This window comes from Triturus cristatus, chromosome 11 (genome assembly GCF_964204655.1).
Source record: "Triturus cristatus chromosome 11, aTriCri1.1, whole genome shotgun sequence".
Lineage (NCBI taxonomy): Eukaryota > Metazoa > Chordata > Amphibia > Caudata > Salamandridae > Triturus > Triturus cristatus.
This window is the reverse complement of record NC_140594.1, coordinates 135,854,409-135,869,314: the sequence shown is the minus strand read 5'-3', so window position 1 is coordinate 135,869,314 and position 14,906 is coordinate 135,854,409. Positions and strand designations below refer to the sequence as shown.

General features: G+C 47.4%; 1 protein-coding gene across 6 annotated transcripts in view; it reads right to left on the bottom strand.

Moving 5' to 3' along the window:
* CIT (citron rho-interacting serine/threonine kinase) overlaps positions 1 to 14,906 on the bottom strand; it is a 1,313,172-nt gene that overhangs the window by 1,169,679 nt on the left and 128,587 nt on the right. For all 6 annotated transcript variants that reach the window (XM_085636268.1, XM_085636269.1, XM_085636271.1 and 3 more), the window contains exons 8-9: positions 12,798 to 13,001; positions 11,648 to 11,801 (exon numbers count right to left, since the gene is read on the bottom strand). In XM_085636268.1, the coding sequence (XP_085492394.1) occupies positions 11,648 to 11,801; positions 12,798 to 13,001 (358 nt within the window). The remainder of the gene's footprint in view (positions 1 to 11,647; positions 11,802 to 12,797; positions 13,002 to 14,906) is intronic.

The window sequence follows — 14,906 nt, the reverse complement described above, 5'->3', positions numbered from 1 at the left end:
CTTGTTAGCAGCTGCACGGCAGGTCTTCTTGTTCCTTGTTCTGCTTTCTTGCTTCGGAATCTGGATCTGAGGAAGGTTGGTTCAGGGTGCTGCCCCTAAATGGAATATGCTACGTACCAGTATGCAGCTGTTCTTGGCATGTAGAGCTGCAGAGCCACACACTTAGGATAGTAGATCGCAATCTGGTGTTGGGCTCGGATGCTTGCAGGTTGTTGTCTTCGGAAGAAGTCTTTGGTTACGAGATAGGGGACTCCTCCCTTGGACTACAGTGCGCATGGGCATCCACTCCATCCTCAGATTGTTTTGAGCCATGATGGGAAATGATGGAGTTTGTAGAAAAGAGAGAGATGTCCATGTGTGATGTCTAAGTAAGACGATGCTGGAACAGATACAGGTCCCGGGGAGGTGGGTGGGCGTGTGTGGCTCTGCAGCTCTACATGCCACGAACAGATGCATACTGGTAAGTAGCATATTCCGTTCGAGGCATATGAGCTGCAGATCACACACTTAGGATAGACTATATAGCAGTGTCTCCCCTAGCAGTGGTCACCTGTATCAGTTGCAGCAGTTTGGAATAAAGTTTTAAGGACAGCCTGACCCACAGAAGCTTGTTGTTTGGCTTGCACGTCAACACTGTAGTGTTTAGTGAAGGTGTGTGTCGTAGACCATGTGGCTGCCTTACAAATATCTTCTAAGGGAATGTTTCCTAGGAATGCCATGGAAGCCCCTATTTTGCGTGTGGAATGCGCTTTAGGGGGGAACTGTTAGAGTGCGTTTAGCCTTGTGGCAGCATATTTGGATACATTTAACTATCCACCTGGCTATTCCGGATTTGGAAATGGGGTTGCCTTTATGTGGTGGAGAGAAAGCAACAAACAATTGTTTGGTTTTGTGAAAACATTTGGTTCTATCAATGTAATAAAGCAGGGCTCTTTTAACGTCTAAGGTATGAAGAGCTCTTTCAGCTACAGAGTCTGGATTTGGGAAGAACACTGGTAGCTCGACTGATTGGTTAAGATGGAACGGAGAAATGACTTTGGGTAGGAATTTAGGATTTGTTCTGAGAACCACTTTGTTACGGTGTAGCTGTAGCAATGGTTCTTGTATGGTTAAAGCCTGGATCTCACTTACCCGTCTAAGGGATGTGATAGCAATAAGGAACGCTACTTTCCATGTAAGGAACTGTAGTTCGCATTTATGCAGAGGTTCAAATGGGGGACCCATGAGCCTTGTGAGAACAATATTTAGGTTCCACACTGGAGAGGGTGGTAATCTGGGAGGAATAATCCTTTTGAAACCTTCCATGAAGGCTTTGATCGCTGGTACTTTAAATAATGACAAGTGTTGTCGATTTTGTAAGTAGGCTGCTAATGCTGCTAGGTGAAGACGTATGGATGAGTACGCTAAATTACATCTTTGCAAGTGTAGTAAGTAGCAAATTATGTTCTGGATGGATGCATCCAGTGGACGTATATCATTGTTAGTGCAGTAAATGGCAAATCTTTTCCATTTTGCATCGTAGCAGGCTCTAGTAGTAGGTCGTCTGGCCTCTTTTATAATATTCATGCAGTCTGGTGGTAGGTTAAGGTAACCGAACTCTAGGACTTCAGGAGCCAGATCGCTAGGTTCAGTTGATGTGGATCTGGGTGTCTGATATCTCCATGGTTCTGGGTTAATAAGGACAGGGAGAGGTGCAGTTTTTGGTGTGGAACTAGAGAGAGTTCCAGCAGTGTTGTGAACCAGGGTTGACGCGCCCAAGTGGGAGCTATTAGTATCAGCTTGAGAGACTGTTGCCTGAGTTTGCGTACCACGAATGGAATGAGTGGGAGAGGCGGAAAAGCGTACGCAAATCTGCCTGACCAGTTCATCCATATTGCATTGCCCTTCGACTGTGGGTGGGGAAACCTGGCGGCGAAGGTTGGGCATTTTGCGTTTTCGTGTGTGGCGAACAGGTCTAGGTCTGGTTGGCCCCATTTTTGGAAGAATGGGAGTAGGACTTGTGGGTGTAGTTCCCATTCGTGGATCTGTTGAGTTTGTCGACTCAACAGGTCGGCAATCTGCTTGTGAACTCCTGGAAGGTGTTCTGCTAGCAGGTATATGTTCTGGGGAATGGCCCATCTGCAAATATTCTGTGCGAGCTGGGACAGCTGGAGAGAATGAGTGCCTCCTTGTTTTTGTATGTAATACACAGCTGTCATGTTGTCCGTCCGGATGAGGACAGTTTTGTTCTGGAGATGTAATTGGAATGATTTTAGTGCTAGGAATACTGCCAGTAGCTCCAGGTAATTGATATGGAGCCCTTTCTGTTGAGTGGTCCCATGTGTCCTGAGTGGTGTGTGTTAGGAGATGGGCTCCCCATCCTGTGAGAGATGCGTCGGTTGTCAGCACTATTTGTGGAAGAGGCTCTAAGAACGGCCGGCCTTTGGACAGGTTTATAGTGTTCCACCATTTTAGAGAGCGATGTGAGCGGCTGTCCACCAACACCAGGTCTGCCAGTTGTCCGTGAGCCTGATTCCACTGACGTGCTAGACATTCTTGCAAGGGACGCATTTGAAGTCTTGCATAAGGCACAATGAAGATGCAGGACGCCATCATGCCTATGAGTTGCATAAACACTCTTGCTGGAAGAGAGTGTTGGGTTTGAAATTTTGCGATCAGAGCTTGTATTTTGGCTATCCTGGCTGGGCTGGGATATGCTAGTGCTTTGGAGGTATTTATGGTGGCTCCCAGAAATTGATGTATGTGGGAGGGTTGGAGATGAGATTTGGGATAGTTTATTGTGAATCCCAAGTTGTGTAAGATTTGAATAGTTTGGTGAGTGTGAAGGATGCATTTGTTGAATGAATTGGCTTTTATGAGCCAAGTGTCTAGATATGGGAAGACATGAATGTGTTGTCTCCTGAGATGCGCTGCTTCTACTGCTAGGCATTTGGTGAATACTCTGGGCGCAGTTGTTACCCTGAATGGAAGGACTGTAAACGGATAGTGTTGTCCGTCCACCACAAATCTTAGATACTTCCTGTGAGCAGGATGCATGGGGATGTGAAAATAGGCGTCCTTGAGGTCTAATGTGACAAGGAAATCGCCTTGTTGTAGTAGTGGGAGTACTTGTTGAAGAGTGATCATATGGAAATGATCTGAGTTTATGTACTGATTTAGGAGTCTGAGGTCCAGTATTGGTCTGAGCGTCTCGTCCTTTTTGGGGATTAGGAAGTACAGTGAGTATACCCCTGTACCCTGATGTTGTAAGGGAACTGGTTCTATTGCGTGTTTTTGAAGCAATGAGAGCACTTCTTGTTTGAGGAGCGTAAGATGGTCTGGTGACATATAGCGTTGCTTGGGTAGAATGTGTGGGGGGTAGTGGTGAGTTCCAGGCAGTAACCATACTGGATAATTTGTCTTACCCACTTGTCTGTTGTGATGGAGTTCCAGACAGGTAGGAACTGTCTTCCCCCGACTGGAGTGGAATGGTCTGGGGGGAGTGGAGGAAAGTCACTTTTTTGTGGCGGGAGAGGTACAAGTGTTGGTACTGCCTCGACCTGGTCCCTTGGTGTTGTTTCCTCTATATCCTCCTCTAAAATATCCTCTACTGGGGATGCTTGTGTAGAGGGTTTGAATGTGGAGGAGGTGTCTGCTCCAATGTTTTTGGAGGCTCCCCTGTAGAAGGAGCGTCGAAAGGAGCCACGTGGTTGTGGAGACTGCAATGCTCCCATGGATTTAGCAGTCTCGGTGTCTTTTTTCATTTTCTCAAGTGCAGTGTCTACTGCTGGACCAAACAGTTGTTCCTGATTATATGGTTGGCTAAGTATAGTAGTTTGTACTTCTGGCTTAAAGCCTGAAATGCGTAGCCATGCATGGCGTCTATGGAGTACACTTGTGTTTATTGCCCTAGAGGCAGTGTCTGCAGCGTCAAGTGCACATTTAATTGAGGCATTTGAGATAAGTTTTCCCTCTTGTATAAGGTCATTTGCCTGGGCCTTGTATTGGTCTGGTAGGTGTTGTATCAGGTCTTCTAACGGATCATAGTGAGCCCTATCGTAGCGTGCTAATAGGGCTTGGGTGCTGGCGATACGCCAATGATTAGCGGCTTGTGCTGCTACTCTTGTGCTGCTACTCTTTTGCCCGATGCCTCGAATAGTTTGGATTCCTTGTCGGGGGGCGGTGTATCTCCCGTAGTTTGGGAGTTGGCACGTTTCCTTGCGTTGGAAACGACCAGGGAATCCAGAGGGAGCTGCCCTTTGATGTAACAAGGATCTTCTGGGGCAGGTCTATATTTTTTCTCATTTCTTGGGTTGAGTACCCTGGCCCGTACGGGGTCTTTAAATACTTCTGTGGTGTGTTTTATGACCCCTTTAATCATGGGTAAAATTTGAACCGACTTCTGAGACTGTTCAAAAGTGTCTAAGAGGAAGTCTTCCTCGGGTGCATCGGAGTGCATGGTGACGCCATGATAAAGTGCTGCTCTGTGTACTAGTTGTCCAAACCCCAGGTGGTCATCTGGAGGTGATGGTTTGGAGGGATATGGTGTAGGGTCAGGCATATCTGGTAGAGGGTATGCCCAGTCGTCCAATAGTACAGTATCTGGGTTTGTGAACGGATTAAGATTATCAGGATCACCCGGATCACCCCCCTCCCCCTAGGTCATCATCATCATCCTGGGGGGGTGGTGTATGTGAAGGAAATGGTAGAGGTAATGGTGGTGAAGGCAGAGGGGGTGGGGTAGGAGGTGGAACAGGAGAGGAAGGAGGAATTGGTGATGTTGCAGAGTCCTTCTTGTTTATAGGAACTGGGGCAGGTGTTGTATCCGGTTTCCGTTTCCTACAAGGTACACGAGTGACATGTCCAGTTTTTGGATTAATATAGATCCTTTTTTGTGTTGGATCTGGGTGGAAAAGTTCTTGGTCTTGAGGAACAGACTTTGGTGCCGATTTTTTCGGTTCCGATCGAGGTTTTGGGTGATCGGTAGAGTCTTTGGCTTTAGGAGGTGTATTATAGTCCTTAGCCGGTGGTTTCGGTGCCGATGAAGGTTTCGGCGCCGATGAAGGTTTCGGTGCCGAAGTGGAGTCTTTGAGCTTGGGAGCTTTCGGTGCCGGCTTGTCTATGGGCCTCAGTGTTTTCGATGCCGAAGGCACCGGAGCCGGTTTCGGTGCCGAGAGGTCTTGTGTCTTCGGTGCCGAAGGTGCCGGTGGCACAATGATATGTGGTTTGCTCGGGCCCGAGCCAGTGGAAGGCTTGTGTTTCTTCGGAGCCGAGCCCGAAGGCGGGGCTTCTGAAGGGTGTTTTCGGTCTCGACTGGGGCCAGCTGGCGAAGTCTTGACCAATGCCTTTGGTTTTGGAGGGGTTGGGGTAGGGGCAGTGTTACTCACGCGTTGCCCCGGAGTAATGGGGTCGTCTGAGTCGTCTGCTTCTGAGATAATTTGAAGTTCCTCGGAATCTTCTTCCGGGACTCGGGACCCTCATTGAAGATGTTCTCTGGTTCCGGGGCTGGTCTGTGTGCCATGATATGGCGTCAAGCTCTTCGATCCCGAATGGTCTTTTTGGATCGAAATGCAGCGCAGGCTGGACAGCTGGACTCGTTGTGTTCCGGCAACAGGCACAGGTTGCAGACCTTATGATGGTCACTGTGTGGGAATTTTGCTACACACTGGGGGCATTTTTTAAACGGCGTCCTTTCCATGAGCCGTAGGCCTCACGGCGCGGATAGGTCCAATCGCTCGCGTCGACGTCCGAACCGGTCCGATGAATTCGATGTCGAGTGAAGGTGCCTCGATGTAGTGTTGTAAAAGTTTTTTGCTTCGAAAGCTTGTTTTTCAAGTTTTCTACCGGAGTGGAAAAGTTACATCCGAACCCAATGGCGGAAAAAAACAATCTGAGGATGGAGTGGATGCCCATGCGCACTGTAGTCCAAGGGAGGAGTCACCTATCTCGTGACCAAAGACTTCTTCCGAAGACAACAACAACCTGCAAGCATCCGAGCCCAACACCAGATGGCGATCTACTATCCTAAGTGTGTGATCTGCAGCTCATATGCCTCGAACACTAAATTTAGGAGCGTTACAGGTAGGTAAAGGGCAGGGACCAATGGGTCCCTTCCCTGGGGTGGGTACACCCCCTATCCTGCCACTCTCCTGTGGGAGGGGGGCAGTAGCCTAATCCTGATTGGGCAGGGCTTCCCATCTTCAAGATGGCGAGAGGCTGGAGATGTGCTTCACCTCGCCTCCCCCACCTGAGGGGTGGGGTTGGCAGAGGCTGGCACACCCCCTTTCCTTCCTTGGGGTTTCCCGCCAGTCTTCCCGCCAGAGTGGGGGTCAGAACCGGTAGGGGCCAGTTGCTGAGTACAGCAAGTGGCCTGGAGAAGTTCACAAAGGCTGCATGCCTTTGAAGCTTCCCCTGCCCATCCTGAGGGAGGAGACCTAGCACCTCGCCCAGGATGTGCATTGTTGCAGGCCCAGGAGAGCGGATAGCTCTTTACCCAGGGGTCCAGCAACATGTCTGCTGTGTGCAGCCTAGGCAGCCCCTCAGACAAGACGTGGATTGTAGGTTAGGTTCAGGGGGCATCTCTAAGATGCCCTATGTCGTGCATTGTACATTAAATCCCACACTGGCGTCAGTGCGGGTTTAATGTGCTGAGAAGTTTGGTACCAAACTTCTCAGTCTTCAGTGTTGCCATCATGGTGCTGTGGAGTTCGTGTTGATGACCTCCCAGCACCATATACTTTTAATGGGAGCACTGCACTTACAGTGCCCAGGAATAGACCTGGGTACTGTAGGGGCACAGAGCTCATGCACATGTAACCACACCACTGGCATAGGGCACCCAGCTAGAGGGGTGGCTGATGTATGCCAGGGCAGTGTGTGTTGTGGGCATGGCACACAGGGATGTGTGCCATGTCGACTTTCTGTTTTGACCTGCACCCAGACACTCAGCCTGCAAGGGCAGTGTGTGTCAGGGTACAGGGCCTCTAAGGGTGGCACAATAAGTGCTGCAGCCCTTAGGGGCCTTCTCTGGTCACAAGGCCCTGGGTACCTAGTGTACCATTTACCAGGGGCCGACATGTGGTCAGAGATGCCAATTGGGTTTAGGCTTCAACACAGTTTTAGGGAAGGAACATAGGCCCTGGGTACCTGATTGGCAGGAGTCCAGGGCACACTCAGTCAAAGTACATCAGCAATTCAGCAAAAAGTGGGGGCATACCATGCAAGAAAGATGGCACTTTCTCACAGTTATACCGAGACAGATTAGTAAATTCATGAGTCTCACAGTGGTATTTTTATGATTTTCTTTAAATCTACCATCAATTACATTCACTACTATCATGTGAGGTAGGAGCACCATGGAGTGGGGTAAACCAACACAAACGTTATATGCTTTACATCCCATAATAGGTATGTTTAGGTGAATGATAATGGGACATCAGTACTGTGCTCCAAAATACGTAACTTTAAGTGAACTAAATGTATGTTTCAATAAAAGCAGGTTGGTCCAGGATTTCTGTGCTTCAAGCCATAGACTCCCATAGGTTTTAAAATACTAAATCTGGCTAGATTTTCAGGCACACTGTCTGATCTTTAAAAGGGTTCCAGTATTCCCCCCACATACAAAACAGCAGGGTAGAAGTATCATTAATATGAAGAAAAAATATCTAAGCTAAAGCAACAGCTTCTAAGAAATATACAGTTTCTGTCCCCATTACGGCAGCTAATGTGAGGTATTTATTACCAGCTCCATGCATCACATGCAACCTTGTCTACTTCTCTGCTCTCATATTATACACTCACTCCACAGTATCTACCCCCTCAGCTGATGAAGTCAGCTTCCTAATATGGAAAGCTAAGATGTCAAGTGCACAAAGAGCTGGTGGCCTTCCCACTGGCAAGCTATGCAGAAGGGTGCCGGATTAAGGAGAGTTTTCACTGAAAGAATGTTTGGGCACCGGAAATATTCTGGCATCCTGCAAAGGGAGTATCTTCCTAACATACAATAAAGCTCCTGTAAATATTCCTTGAAATTGTCAAATTGCACCACTAGATTAGTCTGGGAAGATTTGAACTAAGCACGTACTGGGGCATATACAATCTTGGGATAAACAATTAAGTATTTTACCGAAGGAGCAATCCAGAGTGTGGGCGAAAGTAGCAGTCTTCGATAATTTAATGATGCAACTAATCATCTGAGAAAAATAGGCCATACTCAGAAGAGAGTTGGGTTGTGCAGTATTAGTTGACTAAACTGGTTATTCAATGCTTTCAACAAACAAACAAACGTGTTCCCTGCCTTACATTCAGACGATCTCTGGGTCTAACTGGGGCAGATGGAGGAGCCTAAACAGGCGTGCAGTCCCGCACCCCAATTTTTACTGTGTTTGGCAGCCCTACTGTTGTTTTTAAAAATTTCAAGAACATTTCCTCCCTCAAGTGGCAACATGGATAGTCAAATATTATTTTATGCAGATGGTGCTATCCTGCTTGATTGAACGCTGACTGGCCAGCAGCAGGGTATAAACAAACAGGACTCCTGTTCAAACTAGAATTTTCCTTCGTTCAATGCCAGCAAAAGCAAAACAATTGTATATGACAATACTGTAAGAAAATTGATTTTATTTGGAAGGCAGGGAACACTGGCATTGAAAGAGTGGCTTGATAGATTTGCAAACAGTGGTGGCACAAAATTCAACAAACACTGACAATACCAATAGGTCTGGCTTTAAAGCAATGTTGCATGGTAATGTGAAGCATGACAAGTAAATAGCATGGGAATACATATGTATTTATGTGGCAATAAACAACCTTAAAAATAATTGTGGTGTAGGTTTAAAGGCCAGGTGACAGTGGCACTGTCCAACCAGAGATTGAAATCCACGCGGGTTAATGCCCGCCCTCCCCCCGCCCGCGCCGAAGCCAGAGAACAACAACAAAACATCTAGCTATACAAGACACTTGAATAGCGTCCCGATGGAATGTGCGCGCCCCTGAAAGCTCAAGCTTAGGCTGCAGGATATAAAGATCACAGCTAGGTGGAGGGCGAGCACTTTTTTGGGGGGGGGGGGGGCACGCAACTTCTACCCAATCAGAACATGTAGCCCTGGCTCCTAACATGAGGGCAGACCCCGAGGCCCTCTGTAGTGATGCTCACACAATTGTCTGGCAACAGCTGCGCTGTCAAGCCAGAACATAAAAATTAGATTACAAGCCACATGGGCATCAGTTGAAGCATGGTGGAAGGGGGACCACAGGGCAAGGGGCATGTCAATAATGAGTCACGCGTATGAGGCAAAGGTCCCCACAACACTGCTGTATGGCACTAGACTAAGTCCATGCGGCGGAGCCAAGTACTTCCAGAAAGCTAAGGACATGATACTAAGAAGTTAATTTATAGGTTTTTACATCAAATATGTATTTACCATGCACTTTGAACTCCTAAACATGCTTTAGATTTCACCCATGCCGCACCTGTAATGATTGATACAGAGCTTTGAATTCTATGTGAATTCGGTTTTAATTGAATGATGTTGAATGTGATTGGAAAACGTTTTGTTGACCCTCTGATGCCAAAAGAGCAGCGCGAATGCCCAACTGCGGCTCCATTGATCACTGTGCTATAGAAACAAGAGTAGCCGGAAAATTAAAATAACCCTTACTTTGAACTAAACCCCTAATGGCACAGAGTGAGCAAACCCAGAAAGCCAGACCTACCCTTGAATAGTTTCCTTCATTCACCTACTTATCCATTCACCCTCCTACCTTCCCGTCCACTAACCCATCCCTTTACCCTTTCATCCCTTCACTGCACCATCTTTTTCTGCATTCCATCCATCGACTATCCGTCTGCTCACACACGAACTCACCCAGCCACGCGCTCTGCTTTCTATACGCAGTTTTCACCATTCCTTTCATCCACTGACTATTCCCTTCACACATTGGTCCATCCTTTCAGCCATCCATCCATCCATCCTTCCAGTCTTACATCTACTCATCCTTTCACTCTTACATTTCTTTTATCCACCTATTGATTCATCTTTCAATCCACGTTCACCCTTCCTGCCATTATCTTACCAGCTGATCCTTCCACTCATCCATCCATCCGGCAATACTTCCATCCATCCATCCACCCTTCCTTTTCACCTTTTTCTCCTTTCTCACTCACTTTCATCTTTCTTTCCTTCCTTTCATTTTATGTTCCTTGTTCACATTTTCTTCTTTTAACCCTTTCTTCCAACCCCCTTTGCTGTTTTTATCTATCTCACTCGCTCTATTTGCTGCTCATCCTGCCCTTTTCCTATGTTTTCATTATTACGGTCTCCGAATCCTTCACTGAACTTGGCTCGGGTTGCAGCCTTTGACACCACCATCCAAACGATGCCCAGATTAAGTATTTATAATGAGCTTTGGCCTACAGACAGAAGAGTTATAAAAATGTAATAAAGGTTTTAGAGCAAGACTCGGGTTACAAGGTCATGGGGTCTGGTGATAAACCCCACTTCAGAAGCTAAAGCTGGGGGTGGGAGGCGGGGGAGGGGCTTCATGATGCCACTGCATAGAAACTAACTTGTACCCAGAGCCACTGGAATTATGCGGCAGGGGAGGACCAAATTATATGGTAGAGTTGGACAAATTATGAGCAAGAAAAAGCTAATTATGCGGCATAATGCGGCACATTTCGTGATAGTATTACTTCACTATTTGTCATTTTTACACCTGGTAATAGAGCATTAGACTACAGCTCACCTTATTAGTAGCAAAATAACACCCACATAAAACAATAAGCAACTTAAAGACGTCCAGTCAAACTTTGCAAAAAGTGTTTCTGTGTGCAGGAACCAGAGTCCCAATATTTCTTTGTAACTTTTGACCTAGATACAGGGGTCTCCAACCAGCAGCTCGTGAGCTACTATAGCTCTCCAGCTACGTCTGAGTAGTTCACCTGTGTGCAGCCCAGTTTATTCCTATTAGAAAGCTTTTGCTTGGTTGAATTATTATGCATATAAAAAAATAGAAATTATACACTAATATTCCTAGCTCTCAATGAGTTTTATTGAACATAATAAGTACCTCTCATTACAGAAAAGTTTGGAGACAAATACATATTTATTCGAAATTCGCCATGGCCATAGAAATGCATGATTCCAGCGGCCCCGCTTATACCTCAGTAATGGGGCCGAAACCATCCTGCAGTGTGCGCTTCCATCTGCAGAAGACCCGGCCTGGCAGCTGGTGGTGGCCGGCCCCCACTGGAGCAGGTCTGAGGCAGATTTGCAAATGACCGGTTATCTCTCTAGAGAGGCTTAGTGGGCATAAAAACGCTGGACTCCGGTACAGCTCCAAGCGATTAAAAGTGGCTGGAGATATTACAAGTATTTCAGGCCTCACCTATTTGATTTCCTCAGTGTGACACCCCAAGTGTGGTGGGCGCACTGAAATACGAGCCCCGCACCCCTTGCCCACGGGAGTCAAACTAGATCCCACTGATGAGTCTAAGCAGAAGAGTTTCCATCGGAGGGCCCTGGAGCGGCAGCTCGGATCGGACTGTGCCTACTGGGCCGGCACCAAGCCTGACCTGCAAATGGCGGATGTCTGTTCAGAGCGGCATAGTGCGCATAAAAGGGCCAGGCAGTGACGTAGTCCCGATCCTCTACAGAGATTTACTTACAGTTGCGAATGTTGTCCCAGTCGGTTTCAGCAAAGAACTGGTGGCAGCAGAGGCCCTGGTAGTCCAGCCTCTCCTCCCGGCCGCACAGCAGGCCCTGCACCAGGTCCAGGAACGCTTTGCTAACCTTCGGATCCACAGGAAACCTCAGGAACCGCTGGGGGGGAAATGAAGACAAGAATATTTCAATGCGGTCAGAAGGTGACAACACGGACATGAGCGTGGGTGGTGCACGAGGCCAAGGGGCAGACAGGGCTCAAAGGCACGCGGTAGTTACAACGATCTCCCTTGTTGCTTCAATCCATTTGGGGATTGATGCCACCTACTGGCTAATGACCAACTACCCCAAACTGGGAATAATTTGGGGTATTCCAATTATTCTGGTCCAATTGGAACGGCCTTTCAACCTCGACAGTTCGGACTGAGTGGAGGACTCTCGGGGGCGCTGGCTGCGGGCACGTGCTGCACGAATTGTCCAAATGCTACCCTGGCACTATGTCGTACGTAAATGCTGCGTCCCAGAACGTGGAGAGGGCTTTGCTTCTTCATTTGATGCATGACATTCCCAGTGACGTCTCCTCTTATTCCCACTCGTGGATGTCTGGATCTAACAAAGTAATACCGCCTCCCACAGAATGCGGAACAAGACCGTGAGTGTTAGTCGCCCACAGCGACTATGCCCAGCAGGGGTCCTATTGAAACCAGGCAAGCATATTCTTCAGAACAAAAACCTAAAACCAAAACCATGGATCTAAAAATACTGGGTACGTGAACTAGGGGAACCCCCAAACAATGTGTTATTTGTGTAGACCCGGTATGTGCTAACAAAAACAGAAGTAGGTGCTGTTAAAGGGGCACGCACTGGATCCAGACTGCTAATGGCGGTCCAGTCGTAACGGTTTACTATAAACATTACACACTATAGGACGGACTTGTATTAAGAGGGATGTAAAAAGGAGAGAGAGGGAGCGTCGGGCTAAGTTGCTCGCTGACCTGACGCTTTCTCCTAACAATAGTTCCCACCCTTTACCACACGGTGGCGGCATTCTCACACGATAGAAACATAGCAGAGCCAGATGAAAAGCCTTGTGTAATTAGAAGTCACATTGTTAACAAAACCAAGGGGCCTCGGAGGCCAGATACAGCCCATTACCTGGAAGTTCATGATGTTGTTGAAGGTCTTGGTCGAGGTCCCCTCCGTGAAAGGCGTTTTTCCATAAATCATTTCATAAGCAATGACCCCCAGCGACCACCAGTCACATTCCGGCCCGTAAGCAGCTTTCCCGTCGCCATTTACCACCGTCAGCACCTCGGGGGCGATGTAATCCGGGGTGCCAACCGGCAGGCAGGAGGCCACCTGCAGAAAAGGAGATGCACGGTCTTAAACACAAAACAAAGACAGCAACCAAACGAACGTATCAGAGCTGATCGACAACATGCAGCCCTCTGGGCTAGGAGTCACTGGGCCATTCAAAGCGAAGAGCGCAGGTTCTAGAGCGCCTTCACCTTGTCATGGTAGTGAGCGCACACTTATTTTAGTTTTTATACAGCGCTAGCGAGACCCAATGGTATCGAAGCGCTCTACAGGCCAAAGAAACACACGCAATACAGCATTGAGGTAGTCAACAGTCAAAGCAAAAAGAGTGAATAAATAATACAGTGTAGAGGCGATTTATGACGGGTTATGGTGCTAGCACGTAAGTCAATGTCTGTACTAGAATTTTAGCTTGTTTTAGAGTTTTTATATCTGTACTTTAAATTGTTGTCCAATATTTGACATGAACTCTCATTTTTGTTAACTTGTTTTATGGCGACGGTAGCTTCGATTTTAAGGGAATCATGTATATTGTGCTTTTATCATGTACCTTCATCATGTACTTTTCTGGCTTAAAATGTTTAAACCGAATAAAGAAAGAATTGAATCTGTGCCGGATTATGGACTGCACGAGCCAAGAGCCTGCATTGGGGGATTGTGTCGCTGGGGGTCGGATCCCTGAAAAAAAGGGTGCATCGACTTGTGGGCGAGGCAAAGTAGTTGTTGAGCAGTAAGGGTTCGAGGTCCCAGTTGGAGCAAGAGAAGGAGGGGTCACAGCGGAGGTCTTTAGGGAGTGAGTTTCAAATCCCCGGGGCATTTCCCGAGCAGGAGTGCACTGGGAGGATTGCTCCTTCAGTTTTGGGGGTATGAGAAGAAGCGAGCTGGAGCTTCTCGGCGCTCGACATCTTCCTGCTTTCAATAGTTTGGTTTCATGGTATTTGGGTTTTTTGTATGGAGGGCTTTGAGGGTGATGCACACGGTCTTGAAGATGCATCTTCCTTTAATGGGAAGCCAACTGGCGCTCTTGAGTGCAGGCGAGATGTGTTTGAACCGTTTAGTTGCTGTGAGGAGTCTGGCAGCCACACCAAGAATTTCTCTTGGGGTGCAAGGTGACATTTTGGAGTTCGGGTGATGATGGCATTGGCGTAGTCCAGTTTCAAGAGGACCAGTGATTGCACTACTCTCTTAAGAGCGACAGGGGGAATAACCAGCTTGATCTTCTTGAGATGCTGTGTAGAGCGCTCCTTTGGCTGGGTTGTTGGTGTGCTCCTTCATCGATATGTTTCTGTCCAGGGTGAAGCCCTGGGACTTTACGGAGTTAGCCAGTGAGAGAGAACAGTCTAGTGTGTCCAAATTCTTAAGCCAGTCTTGGATTGGTAAAGGTCTATTTTTAGGGAAAAGGAATCGTAGCTCAATCTTGTTACGGTTCAGTTTTAGGTGACTGGTTTTTAACCAGGTTTGTATCTTCTTTAAAGTGGCATTCAAATGTCTCTAGGTGATGTTATTTTGTAGTAGAGTTTTTTGTTTTTTTTGTTGCAGAGTTTTATATAGTGCAAACTTTACCCGAATCCAATGAGGTATCAGAGCGCTATACATGGCACCAGTTACGTTACATGAGGACGCATTCATTCTTTGTTAGGCACGGGGAGATTAAGTGATTTGCCCAGAATCACAGGATGTTCGGTGTCATTACCGAGATTCGAACCCAGGTCCCCAGGTCCGAGGTCGAGCGCCCTAGCCGTTAGGCCAACCCCTCTCCCCGAGTTGTGTGTAATAACCATATATAGGTGATATTGGACCCCTGCTTGGTTCAGGATAACTGTGAGGAGTTCCATAAAGAGATAAAATAGGCCAGCTGTTGATTTTCTCTTGTTGAGAGCGATGTTGCAGATAGAATGTGAAAACTCTCATGAGTCTGCCATTGATACCAGTGTGGTTCTTGAGTGT